The 14652-nt window shown below is 36.2% G+C and overlaps 1 protein-coding gene across 2 annotated transcripts in view; it reads right to left on the bottom strand.

The window, feature by feature from the left end:
- LOC150001369 (histone deacetylase 9-like) overlaps positions 1–14652 on the bottom strand; it is a 465158-nt gene that overhangs the window by 60000 nt on the left and 390506 nt on the right. For both annotated transcript variants that reach the window (XM_090287130.1, XM_090287131.1), the window contains 4 exons: positions 12926–13167; positions 9573–9723; positions 8420–8546; positions 6082–6203 (listed from right to left, as the gene is read on the bottom strand). In XM_090287130.1, the coding sequence (XP_090143256.1) occupies positions 6082–6203; positions 8420–8546; positions 9573–9723; positions 12926–13167 (642 nt within the window). The remainder of the gene's footprint in view (positions 1–6081; positions 6204–8419; positions 8547–9572; positions 9724–12925; positions 13168–14652) is intronic.

Consider the following 14652-nt stretch of genomic DNA (forward strand, 5'->3'; position numbering starts at 1 on the left):
GTGCAATGATTAGCAAACATTCACTAACTTGTTTTAACTATATCAACAACCACTTTAAATGTGAATCGTCTAAATACACTAATTAAAGAGACTGCCAGAGTGGGGTTAAAGCAAATAAAACAAAACAAAACACAAAAGGCCCAACTATATTGTTGCCTGTAAGAAAACAATTTTAAATATAAAGACACAGATTAAAAGGGAGCGAGATATTCCGTGGTAACACTAGGAAATTACAAATTAAAACTACAACGAGAAACCATTATATGACAATAAGAATAGTTAAAATACACACAATTTGAAACAGAAAATACCAAGTGCCCGTGAATATGTGGAGCAACAGGGACTTGGGTCTGTTGCTGGTAAGTGTGCAAAATGGTAGTCACTGGGGAAGACCCAATAGCAGTTTCTCTATAAATTTCAGTTGTAACGTTTCTAAGTATTTACCTAATTGAGCTGAAAACTTGTATCCACACAATAACCTACACAAATGTGTTTACAACAGCTTTATAATTGCTAAAACTGAGAAAGAACCAAGATGTCTTCCAATAGGTAAATTGATAACCTGTGGTTCATCCATACAATGCAATATTATTCTATGTTAAAAAGAAATGAGCTTTCAAGCCACGAAAAAGACATGGAGGAATCTTAAGTGTGCATTGCCAAGTGAAAAAAGCCAGACTGAAAAGGCTCCATACTGTATGGTTCCAACTATAGGGCATTTTGCAGAAGACCGAACTATAGAGACAGACTAAATATCAGTGGTTAATGCAAGTTGGTCAGGAGGAAGGATGAAGAGATGGGCTACAGAGAGTTTATGAGGCGGTGACATGATTATAGAGTAAACCTTAATGTAAATTTTGGACTATATTAATAAAATGTATTGAGAGTGGCTCATTAACTGTACCAAATGTACCACACTAATTTAAGATATTAATAAGGGCAAAGGCTCTGGGGGAGAGGGGAGAGTAATATGGGCACCCTCTGCTCTATTATCTACTCATTTTTTATTTTATTTTTTTTATCACATTTACTTAAAAATGAAGTCAGTGGCAGAAACTAAGACCCAGTTTGGCCTTAGTGAGCACAGACATCAACCAGAGCTCCTTCAATGGGGAGGAGAGAGAGAAGTCTGCTGCTGCCTTTGACACCATCCTGGGCTCTGAAATGCCAGGCTCTGTGCCCATCCTGACATTGCAAGTCACGCACAGCTTAAAACAGAAATGTTTTCCACTTTCTCCTGAATTCACTCGTTTTATCAGTGAAGGTTATAATGTAAGATCTTAAAAAGGCTGTCCACAACAATAAGAGATTTAGTTTTAAGCCAACATAAATAAATGAAACTCAATTCATTATCAACTAGAAGGGGAAAGTTAAGATTAAACACTAAGTCCTAGGCGTGATCCCAAATGCATTCTGTGCATTACTTAACTGAGTTCTCAAAATAACTGTATGAACCAAGTACAATAACTATCCCCATGTAACAGATGAGGATTGTGGCCTAAAGAGGTCAAGTACATTTCCCAAGTTTGGGATCCAGATTTCAAACTGGTAGATGGATTCAAAGCCTGTGTTACTTATTTGGCCACACTGCTTCTCAATTTGGGGAAAACTGCTATAAATTTATTACAAGGAGTATATTTCAATAATTTTAAGCAGGAATCACCACAGCAATAGATACGAGAGTACTAAGATAAATATATAAATGTTTCAGTTTTGTCAAACTGGATTAGACTCTGAGTGAATGTTTTTCTAAGCAGAGGTGCTATCTCAGTGCTATCTGTGCAGAAATGTGTGTGCATGTATAATGAGAAAGACGGAGAACTAGAAAGAGCTCTGGCTGTGTAGTTCACTTGGTGAGAGCATCATCCCTATACGCCAAGGTTGCAGGTTCCATTCTGGGTCAAGAGACATACAAGAAGAAACCAATGAATTCATAAATAAGTGGAACAACAAAACTAAAGTTTCTCTCTCTCTCAGAAATCAATAAATCAAAAATTTAAAATATCTGGAGAGAAAAGAAGACAGAAAGGTTGTAAAATGTTTTTTAAAAATCTCCTTGTAGTCATTTTGGGTTATAATAATTTGAACAGGTTACCAAAGTACCACAACATAAATTCTAACTACTATACTGAGGGATATATATTTCATCTCTACCTTCTTTCCAATTTACTCAGTGTGGAAAATGACATTGGCCTTCCAAAGCCTTAACTTACGTTTGGACCGCTTCCATCTTTGAGTCTTATTCTAGTGGTGCTGACCATTAAAATGAATATTTCAGTGGGGCTGGAATGGCCCTATTAGCCTAAGCCAAGCTTTATATGGCTTGTGCACTTTAAGAGGTTAATCTTGCCAGCCAGCTCACTTTGTTCAGAAGTATTAAATGGAAACACTGTAACATCCAAAGAAAGGCAAAGTTCACTGGGTAAGACCCCAATAATATAACGGAGCATAAAACCTCTAGAACTTTTTACCATAATATTTTATGAAACATATGCACACACTCACTGCAACAGAATCCAATTCAAATGGTTTCAAAGGTCAGTTCAAAGTCACCACATAGGTATTATCATTATGAAAAATATATACTCTTTCAAAAGCACCTAGACTCAGAAGCTTTCTTTCCCTCTTTTATAGTTTTTTTATCTGTCTAGCAGTATACTATATTGGGGGAAAAAAGTCACCTACTACAGCAGGATATAATTTGTAGCCCAACAAAAAAGTTCAGTAAAAAGTTCCAAATTTCAGGATCAACAAATTCTTGTATTATACAATAAAAAGAATTACAGTAAAGGGAATAAATAAAAATAGTTTAAAACAATTATTTTATTCTCAACTTTCCAACTATTTATGTAAGTCTTTGATGTTCATTGTTGCGAAAGGAGCAAAGGACTCAATTCCTACATTTAAGAGAAAAGTAAGTTAGAAATGGGCCTCATGAGAGCCAACTATTCCTATTATTCTGATGGTTCCCAAAAGCTCAGATTCTACAAGTGACTAGGATTCTCCTCAGGGGAAGGAAGTAAAGGTCCACTTTGCATGACAAAGGTCAGATTTCTGCAGGCAAATGAGACTCCCATGGTTGACTGTTTCTAGGTTGTCACTGTCTGGCTGGGTCCTAAGAGGTCAAGAGAGGTTCCAAATTGTGTTCACTGCTGTAGGGACACCCCGGGGCCACTTTTTAAGGCCATTAAGATGTTCTTACTCCCTTCCAGCTTTACGCCCTTAAATCTTGCTAATACCACTGGCAATTCAGTACTGATGTTGGTTTAGAAGAAATTGAAAGTATTTAGTATTATATGCAGCTCAAAAGATAGCATCAACTTATTCAACAACTTCCTTTAAGTCTAAGATTCAGTTCAATGAAATTCAAGTAGACCACAGAAGACAGTAATCAGGTCCAACAGAAAAGCCTGGCTCTCTTATACCTCTCCTGGTATTTACACTAGATGATCAAGGCCACTACTCTAAATTTCATTTAATGTGATGTAGCTTTCTGCAAAAATTATCGCATGCAGTCTCCCCAATCATCACACGTGCTTAATTATGGTAATTTTTATTGATTACTTTCTTTTGTAATAACTCTTGAGTCACTAAAATACCAAAAACATTTAATTAAAATTGTTATTTGACTGTATTTCCATGCTCTTCTATTTAGTACAAATATATGTCTAAACTTTCTGACAGGAGACTGGAAACACACCAAATGGATAATACGTACACATTGGAAGGGTTCTGCCTATTTGTAATTAATGAAGGGTATCTCTAAGTCTCTTAGATAAAATGTGGAAAACATCTGCATTTAATTATATCATAATTTTCTTTGACAATGGGAATTGAATTAAGAAATGTTTTGAAGTCCCTATAGAGCTACAAAAATATTAATGGTTAGTCAGGAACTTTATTGGTACAATGCTAGAAAATGTTTGGTTTTACAGATCAATTGCCTAACTATCAGGAAGAAACTTAAAATACTAGGCAAACACAAAAATTAGAAAAAACAAGCACTTTATCTTCTCACTGTTATTACATATTACATAGACAGAGATAATGTCTTTCATATTAGTACAGATTTGAATAAAATTCTATAAAATATATTCGGAGCAGGGTTTGTCTTTGAATTATGTTGCAGATCAGAATTTCTAAAATAAATTAACAGCTCGCTATTCATTCTTCACAGCGGAAAAATCCTGAACTGTTCTAATGGAAACAGTGGGATACAAAGTAGGGGTTTTTAGTACTTGTCCTACAGTATTAAAAAAAAAATCACATTTTCTTTCTGGATGCTTGCTGATTCCAAAGGCCACTTCTTCTGCAGTCAGTTTTCAATCTCCCAGTGGTAAGAATACATTCAAAGGCTGTGCACAGCAGGGTAGAAGTCTTCCTCTGTGAATGTAACTATATCACTCATCAGTAACCTCCTACCATAAGGGGGCTTGTGTTTTCTTTCCTTTTAGTGACTCCATGGGCTCTTGAATGCCAGTCACTGCCCCGAGACCCGGGGCAATATTCACATAATCTCTGTCAATATTTCCTCCACATGCAACGGTGCAAGTAAATGTCAAGGCTGCAGATCAAAGACCGCACGTCCTAAAACTCATGTCCTTTATGGATCAATTTTCATAAACTCTACTCTGTATTTTAGAAATACATGGAGGCTCACTCTGTGCTTTCTTCCTTTTATCCCAGAGATGTTTATTTATATAAAAGGAAATCTGATTTGTAGATAATAGTGTGAAATTCTGATGCAATGCATAAAACTCATTCTTCCCTTTGCATGCCCTTCTAGAAGTATTTTACTATACCTTCTGTTTTTATAGCAGAAATGGGAAAATCTCTGGGTTATTAAAGGAAAAAGACATGGACTGCCTTGCAATACTGACCATCCTTCCCCAGTGTATGGTACAATAGATATTAAGTGATAAATTCTTGCTCATGATTGACTTTATTTTGAAATCTTCATTATGCTGCAGGTAAATTATATGAGAGAAAATAACTTCAGTATGTGTTCTTACAACATATATCCATTTTAATTATTCAAAGTTGCTTTGCAAAAATAAGTATAGTTATTTAACACCATTTTCTCATGGTAGATTTCATGTACAAATTACACTGATCTGGACTTCTTCAAGTAGACCTGGGTAAAACACAGTGAACCAAATTATCTTCCCTGAATATCTTTTCAGATCAATTGTGGGATATATATAGATATTTTTTTTGATTTGCCACTTTCTCTAAATAGCCATATTTGGAAGAAAGCATAAGATTTAGAACAAAATGTACACAAATGCTATTTATGCTTATATCCTGCTAAAGTTTTAAAATATATTTATTATAGGGTAAAGCATAGAACATGTTAAATATGCACATATCAGGGGGCTAGGAAAAAAAGATGTAAAAATAAACTCAGGCGTTAGAGCCACAGGGCTTCTGACTAAATTCCAAATAGAAGCTTTATTGTCCCAGTTTCCCTAAGCAAACGTGAATATAATTACGTGCAGTTATTAGGTACAAAACTTCACTCTGAGTTCTCCTCTAATCTGTGACACTTTAGGCAAGTCACTTACTCAGAAGGTAGCTTTGGCTTTATCTGTTTTTACCACTTAAATAATTACATAAGGTTTGTGAAATGTGTGAGGAAAGAAAAACTTACTATTCTTACTTTTGAGGCAAATGATTGAGGCTCATCAGAAAATCAGATAAATGGGGAAAATTATAGAGGTCCTCCTGAATGGAAAAGACCAAAATTTTCTGAGGAATCAAATTTTTATTTTCCTTAATTCTACCGTTTATTGCTCGTAAGATAATCTGACTAAAACTCAAATATGATATGCACTCTTAAATTAGAAAAGGTACTTCAATTATATACCGAATTCACTGATGTGAAAATAGGTGTGTGGGTGTGTGTGTGTACGCGAATGGGTGGGTATGTACATGTGTGTGCATGCCCGTGACCACACACACATTTGTTAATGCTGAGGGCTGGGGTACAGAGGGCATCATAGCTCTGATTCCAATCCCTGGACTTTCTTCTAGAGGTCAAATGAAAGTACAGGTATGTTATGGAAGAGCAAACTGACTTACCAGTTTTCCGAAGGGGGAAGTCGTCCTTTGCGTCTTGTGTTCCTGGTAATGTGTATTTGTAGGACGGAGATGTTCCACTCAGGGGTGGAGAGCTTTGATCCAATGATGTGTGGTGGGCAGCCCTACAAGAGAAAAAGAGGGTTCACCATTTGCCCTGGAGTTTTTACTGCACGTTGGTCAGCAATAATCAGTTGCACATGCTGTACACGTGTCTCAGCTGTGTTTATGTTCTTTCTTTTTAGTGTGTACAAACCACAGCCTCATGTAACCAAGTTCACGTTCGCAGTGTATTATGCAATGATGCAGGATTCCCAAGAATGCCCACTGTGTGTTGGGCCACAGTCATATAGAAAAGTTTGTTTTATTGAAAGACAGAATTTACCAGTAGTCCGAGTCATGATAATCTGAGATTATTGTGTATGTTTTCTTAAGCGCCACCTTAGTGAAAAAGTCATTATCAGAATCCTTTTCAGTCAACTATGTAGAACAACCAACGTAAAAGTAAACATAGAAGCACTTCATTTTTAAAAATGGCTAGCTAATACATGAAAGGAGTGACATATAGCAGATCAAGGTACAGACCGGGATCACATGTTTCTTTAATACAAAACTGATTTTTCAAAACGTTTTCTCTTTTCTGCATAAATACCGTGAAGGAGATGCAATTGTGCTACTGAGGAATAGTGTACAGGTCTGAACGTAGACTAGCCAGTGGGTATAAACGTCTATAATGATTATACATGGTATCACCAACACGGTGATTATTTTACCAGTGTTCATTTGAATCACATTCTCAAGAATTAAGTGGTTTAAAGGTATTTCATCTAGGTATTACCAGCAAAAAAAAGGATTAGATTCAGATTCCATAATTTAATGATTTATGGTTGTCTGGAGTTGGAGCCTGCTGAAGTTCAGTTCAGTCCCCCCCCAGAAATTTGCTAAGTAACATTTGAGAGTCATGATTAATAAACCCAAGGGAACAGCTAAGGAATTTTCAGCTGACAAGTTGTTTAAATGTAGCTGTCTCCCAGTCTCCCATTTAAAAAAAGAAATCTCTTCTTAGACCAGACTTTAACTTAGAATATGAATTCATTATATATTATGTTTGTAATTTTAGGTAATAAACTGTGTTTCTTTTTAAAGACTATGATGTTGACTGAATATGTGAACATTTTCTTTAGGGACTGGGTTCTCAAGTGAACTGACCTGCATGATAAAAATTATGAAAACCATTATAAAGTATTTATAATAGCATTTTGGAATCTGCCTCAGTTACCATTTTTAGATGCAGAGAAGGTCAGATACTTACAAAACAGAATTATAAGTACAATAATGCTTTTAATAGAATTCCCGGGATGCAGACAATTTCATTATAACAGAGTAATCAAATATTTATTCCTTTATCCTTATGATGTGAGGGATTAAAAATACGTAAAGTGTAAAATCCTAGAGTCATTCAGCAAACCTATCTGTAAAATGAGAGATATGAAACCATTATCTATTCATCTGTCATCCAAATATGTTTTGCCTATAAGGTGTGTCCTAATTTTTAAAACCACCTCCTGCTTTACATTTGCAGAAATATTTGTGTACTGTATAGTAGCATTTCTTTACAGGGCTTGGGGAAATATGATCCCATAAAAACTGTAATACCACAATGTGCTGTGTCGTGTGCTTGTGTGTCAAAAGCCAGCCTACCCTCATTTTACAGGTTGGGAAGAAATAAGGTGACATGGGCAGGGGAAACCTAGTCACTGAAGACTTAGATTTATTTGGTGACCATCTTTTGCTTTCTTTTCCTTCCTTCCCTTGCCCTTCTTCCTTTTATTATTTTTTTAAATAAAAAAATCTCCTGTACTTGCAAAAATAGCTCCAATCTCCATCTTTTATCAGACCAAGTACAATGAAATCTCAACCTGTCAAATCTTCAGAAATTATTGTAAAGATACCAGATGCACCACTGAGAATAGAAAAATGAAAAATATGAATTAATTTCTATGCCCTGCCCTGTATTTGTCAGTTACTGATTGAGCAAAGTACTTATAGCCTTCCTGGCCCTCTAGACGATACCTGCTAACATTTATTAAGCTCTGCCCTCTGTTATACCCTTTACCACATTATTTTATAGGACTTTCCCAGCAGGCCAAGACAGCTAGGACTGTTATTACCATTTTTTTTTTTTTTTTTACAGAGAAGGAAACTGATGTTACAGAATTCAAAAACTTTACCCAAACCACATAGCTGAGAACTGGCAAGCCCCAGATTTGTGTCAGGTGGGCTAAACACACAACCTGTGTCCTTTACCCCGGTAATAAAAAGAGCCAAACACTGCACATACGTGTACCAGAGCTTGGGATGGCGGCTCACGGAATGATTTTTTCCATTAGTTGGAGTGTCTTTCGTTGCTGATTTACTCAACAGGAATTCTTGAAGCTTCTGCTTTACTTCTGTACTTGCCACTGCCCCTGAAACACACACATACAGAAACAGATGTGACTTAAGAGTTTTATCCTTCTAGAGTAGTTAGCAAAAATTAAGATATAAGACCACTGGTCACAGCATATGAAGTTTTCCTATTAAAAGAAAAAACAAAACAAAACAAAAAAACAACAACAGAGTCTAAACAGGCTTTAGAAAATGGCATAGTAAGGTTCTGGAACTACTGATGAAACTGCCAGTTTTCAAAAGGCCTTCGATTATTTCCTTAATTGCTTTTGCAGAAAGGGGAGTCCCAGAATTAATACTAATTTTTTTCTAAGCTTTTAAAAAACACTGCTGAGAAACAAAACAGTGCCTTTGAAATAACAAGAATCTTGGGAACCCATATAAGTGATTAAACACATGAAAGGATCATTTCTGAATCACTGTTTTGAAAAACTAACTTTTTAAAAAAACCTTTGAGCATTAAACAAATAAATACTGCTGACAATTCCAGTTCAAGTAACCCAATTTTAAACCTTGCTACACAACCTGATTTTGAACTGACCTCATACAGGGCAATTATTTGGATCTGTCTCCCTCTTGTGGATAGTTTTTTTTTTTTCATTTTTTTTGTTTTTTAAATTTTTACATCTGCTCTGCCTTAAATCTTCCCAAGGTCTCGATACTCAAAAATCAAAGTGAGGCAAGGCCTGACTTACAGAGCAATTATTTCTTGAGTTGGAGAAAGGTATAGTGAGGAAACGTGAAAGTTTATTACTAAACAATATGGCAGAGCAAGATGGCTTTCCTGTGACATTATTTTTGAAATTCAAAAACCAGAAATTAGTATCTTTGGAACCAATGCTGTGTTTCCTTCCTGAGATGCTTTGCAGACTGAATGCAGAGAGCTGACAGGTGAGGTCAAAGCTTTACATTTGGGTCCATACTGTATTCTTTTAGTTACATGCAGGCAATTTGGACACGTTTAATTCCACTCTTTCTCAGGCTTCTTTCTGCTTGGCGCTAAAGGTGAGGGAAGAGAGTCCTCCTTTGACCCTGGTGCCTCTTACTTTCTCGTCCTCTGTCTTTGCCTCTGAGAGCAGGAAGCTGCTGTTCTCTGCGATGCCTCTCTACTTCCTGTTCTTGCCTCTGCTGCTCCAGCTTCTGCTCCTTTTCTAGGAGTTCTTGCTGCTGTTTTATGGCTAGAAGTTCCTGTTGCAACTTGCGAGAAGAGAAAGACATGAGTGTGTGCAATTTCCTTAAGCTTCATTGTCATCACCAACCCAAATCGAAATGCTACGTGCTTTTGGAACTCATTTGTGTTCAGTTTACATTTTTTACCCACTTTTTTTTTCTTTTGTAAATTACTAAAATGAAAAGACCAGTATCTAATGTTATAAATGGTCTCAATGTCACCAATAAGGCAGTTTTTAGGGAGCTTCAGTACCTGTTCTGCCCTGTCAAACATCTGTACCAAATTCACTCCAATCTTTAGTTCCCTGAGAAACTTTCCTGTGTAAGCTGAAATACAGAAAACAGGCAAACACGGGAACTGTCCAGAAGTCTATTCTCCCACTTCTCTCACATTATAAATAAACAATTAAAACCTTCACTTCCCATCCTGAGAAATAGCATGAAAATAAACTGATCTGAATGATGAGAAGTGAGTTAATTTCAGGGAAGTCTACCTGAAACAGAATAAGTGTTAAGAATTTCAAAACTATACAGCAAAGGTTCTTAACAGATTAATGCAGTCTGTTATTTATATAGGCTCTTTCCTCAAAACAACAGCCTAGTTTGTCCATCCAGCATACAAGAGCTTCAGATTAGAGACACTGGTCAAGAAGAAATCACTTCCATTAAACTGCACTTTGATGCACTGTGGTTTGGTTGTTTGCATCCCTTGGATTTACTTCCAAACAAGGAATAATATGAATATGCAGCATTATTAATAATTGTTGTGAGATGTCAGTTTTCTCTCAGACCAAGAAATGGATATCTATGAATAATAATCAATGTGCTCTCTGAGGAATAACTAAAGACTTTGAGTTCTCCTTACATTCTGACGTTACTAGATATGAGATCTAGACAATTTACTAGACTACTCGAAGCCTCGGTTCCTTATATGTAAGACACGACAAAAAATTTCCCTCACACATCATGTCCATAATGTACATGAAATTTAGTTTGTAAGTTTCGACCATACTAATTTTAATTATTATTACTATTTTCAACTCTCAATTCCAATAATGTTAGTATAATGTACTTTTTATATTAGACAGGTATCTGAAGATATGAAATTTATGCTCAAAAGTAATAGAATGAAAAAAAGCCATTGTGGAATGGCATCAGTCACTCTGAAGCAACAGGAAACCAACTCTATCTGTTAACCCTGATAGCCTTACCATGAGGGATAGAGTTAGAGGCGTTTCTGGGTAAGTGTCATTTTAAAATCTTTGGCATTCTGACTTTGATGCACTGGTGCCTTTTTTGGGTGTTTTTTAGATATTTCATTGCAACAGAAAAATTCATAACTTTGCTTAAATTTTGCCTTGAATGTTACTTCTGTACAGATATTGGGATTGATCAAATTGATTCTGTGCTTCAAAGCCCCAAGAGAATTAATATTTAACCTGCCTTAGGAATCTAGAAACACTCAAAATTTAACACCCACAGCCAGCATCCATTATCAAAGAGTGCAGGAATGAGGCTGAAGAAAATGGAAACAAAACTTCACCCCTCCAGTTTCAGACGTTTTGGTCCAGGAGATAGGCACGATGTGGAACAGCTTTGGAGACAGACAAGGCAGGACTACAAACACTGGAGCCTCCTCTCACTGGCTGTGTGGCCTTGGGCAACTTATAATAGTTCTCTCTGTCTCAGCTTACTAGGTGGAAAATGGGATAATAGCCTCCAACTCAATAGATGTTTATTATAGAAGCCATATTCAAAATGCTCATATGAGTAAAACATCACTAGTAAAAAATGTACTGTCCTGACCAGGTGGCTCAGTTAGTTGAAGCTTCATCCCATACACCAGAAGGTTGTGGGGTTGATCTGCAGTCAGGGCACATACCTAAGCTGTGGGTTCGATGCCCATTCGGGGCAGGTACAGGAGGCAATCAACCGATGTTTCTTTCAACTCTATCTCTCCCTCTCTCCGTCTCTCCCCTCCTCTCTCTCCCCTCCCCTCCTCTTTCTTCCTCTCTTTCTAAAAACCAATAAACATATTCTCAGGCAAGGATTTTTAAAAAATGAAAAATTTGTTATGGTTTATGTTAGGAGTTAAAGAATGTTATTTTGGAAAATAAGATAAAACAGGTATTTCAGTTTAAGGATTTAAGGAAATACTTTATAAAACAAGGGACATAGGGGAAGAAAACAGCAATTTACCTTCTCAGACATTGTAATATTAATGTCATAAAATTATACAATATTAATATAAATTATCTATATGAACCCCATATAAATGTGCTGTTATTTGATATGCAAGTAATAGATCAAGCATTAAATAAAATATGAGATAATATAAAGTAATTTATCATTAATAAATTAACATACTTAAGTCATTATGAAGGAGTTAATTTGAACACAACATGAATTTTAAGTAAAACTATTTGCTGTTTTATAGTACTTTCATAATAAATTCAAATTAGATATCTATATATCAGACCAAGATAGCTTTAAGGGTCTTTGTCAAGAAGTTGAAAGACATTTTAGAAACAAAGCTAAAGTAGTAATTACCTCTGAATTCAAAAGGGAAGAAATAGATACATAGACATCTAAAACAATCTGACAAGAAAAGACTCCATCGTAAAAAATTCTGGGACATGGACTTGTTTCTCCTCCTAAAATAATTTTAAAAACTTGAGTCTGAAATTGTCAACTAATCCCAACATTCTTTTGATAAACTATCATCTATAGTCTGTTAGGCTCATAAAAATATGTTTCAAATGTGTACATTATGAGGTCTTTTCCATAAGAAATATTAGGGAAAAAAATTAAGTGACTAATTTATCCTTTCTGATAATTAATATAAGCAGATTCTTTAGAAATATAAAATGGGTCTTCCAAGGCTCATGGTTCTTTTTGGTGGAAAGTAGATAAGAAAAATGAACAAAGTAATGCAAAAGAGAATCTAAAAAAAGGATGGGAGGTTACTATTCCCTACTACTGATGCTGTAAACTAAAGGACAAAAGAGTGGTAGAGGTCCCTCCAAGAACCAAAGCAAGTTTGTAGACAGCATTCCTAGCACTTATTCAAGGTTTTCGCCAATGCAGTCATAATGTCCTTCAAGCCAGACTTCCATGTGTTAACCACCGTGAACATCCCCCCACCCCCACCCCAGGGCTCCTTCTTATGCCCACTTAACGGTGCAGGCTTCCTGAGAGAAAAGGTCAGAGGCAAGGAAACGTTTGCTACCTTGATGTGCTCCTGAAGCTGAGCCTGGTGCTGCCGTGTCAAGTTCTCGTGCTGTTTCTGAAACTCTGCGATCAGAAGCTGCTTCTGGATCTGTTGCTGCTGCTGGATGAGGAGCAACTCCTGCTGCAGTTGCTTCTCACGGACAACAGGGTCCACCACGGGCATCATCATCCTGAGGTCTGTCCTTAGGTCTAAGGGTGAGATGGGCTCCAGGCCCACGGGAACCTCTGACTTCACATCCACTGGAGAAACGGGAAGAAAATAAAGAGATGACAAAGAACAGGCAATTGGCCCACTGACTTGACAGACACAAAAGACAACAAATTTTACATCAACAAGTCTAGTCATATTTTTACAATGATGATCAAAGGTATTTCTGCATATAAATTTTGATAAAATGTACCATATGCTAATTTTCTCCCAGTAATTTGTACACTGCTAAGAACCTTCCATATTTCCCTTTTTCAAAGAGATGACTCCAATGATTTACTAGTATCAAAGTTGTTCATAAAACTTATCGACTGCACCACTTACAAAAGTCAAGACAACTTAGGACCAAAAATGCAACTCCACTGAGGGCAAGATTTCACGTTTTAATAGAGAACTTCTAACACAACAAAATCTGTACATTTGCAAACATTTTTGTTTGTAACTAGAGTCCAAAAGATACATTCTAAGATATATTCTTTAAAAAGCGAAAGCTGTGTACATAATGTATTTGTAGGGCTATTGAATTCAGCAAAGAAAAAGTACAAATCTGCATGCTAAAATGGGGGGAATGGTAAGTTGATTGAACAACCGTGGCAATGACAGCCAGGGCCAATCACAAACCAATGAAAGCAGCCAAGCTTCTGTGTGCTGGTTTTTAAATGGTAATGATCTGTATGGCAATTACCTTATTCCTAAACTAAACAAGCCAGAAAAACTGTGAGGCAGCTTAAAACAAGTATTCAATGAAACCACTGGATGAAGAAAGACTTGATCATCAGAGAATAATTATAGACATTTAAATGTATACAAATGTAATTAGATAATATACATAAAATTCTTAGCAGAACTTCTGTTAGATAACGTTCAGGGGTGGGATGAGCACAAAAGCCCACAGACAGAGTAGACATGGAGGTAGAGCAGTTGTTTATAGCTGCTGTTCATTCTGATTAGTCTCTATGCCAAACTGCTTGTCAAAAAGTGTGAATATTACCTTTGCCCACAGGGATCAAGAAAATTATGTAGTTAAAAACAAAGAAAATTCTATACTTGAAAGAAACAGGTTGAGGTAAAAATAATGGGGGTTTTGGAGGGAAAATTATGGCAAACTGGATTACATGGCTTCTCTAAAGTGGTCAGCCACTATTACTAAGATCCAAAAAATTGCTGGTTAAAAAAAAAAAAAGAAAGAAAGCTTTTGTAAGTCAACTTTGACATGCAGGCTGCCAAGTTTCAACCTCTGCTAAAACCTAAATGCCTATTCCCATCCTTCTGTCCTTCTAACTGTGTTAGTCTGAGTATGTAACTTAAATTTTCTAGGCCTCAGTTTCCTCATATGTAAATTGGAGATACAGTAAAAAGTAACAACAGAAGAGTTGCTAGCAGGATTAAATGGGATAATCCACTAAAAGACTTACAACACCCCTCAATAAATGCTTTTGGTGTTTTTGCTTACATAAAAATGGAAACTTACTGCATATGAAAATAAATCAATACTGTGTGGCTAACAAAACAAAAAT

This window comes from Furipterus horrens, unplaced genomic scaffold (genome assembly GCF_987537825.1).
Source record: "Furipterus horrens unplaced genomic scaffold, mFurHor1.1.pri manual_scaffold_9, whole genome shotgun sequence".
Lineage (NCBI taxonomy): Eukaryota > Metazoa > Chordata > Mammalia > Chiroptera > Furipteridae > Furipterus > Furipterus horrens.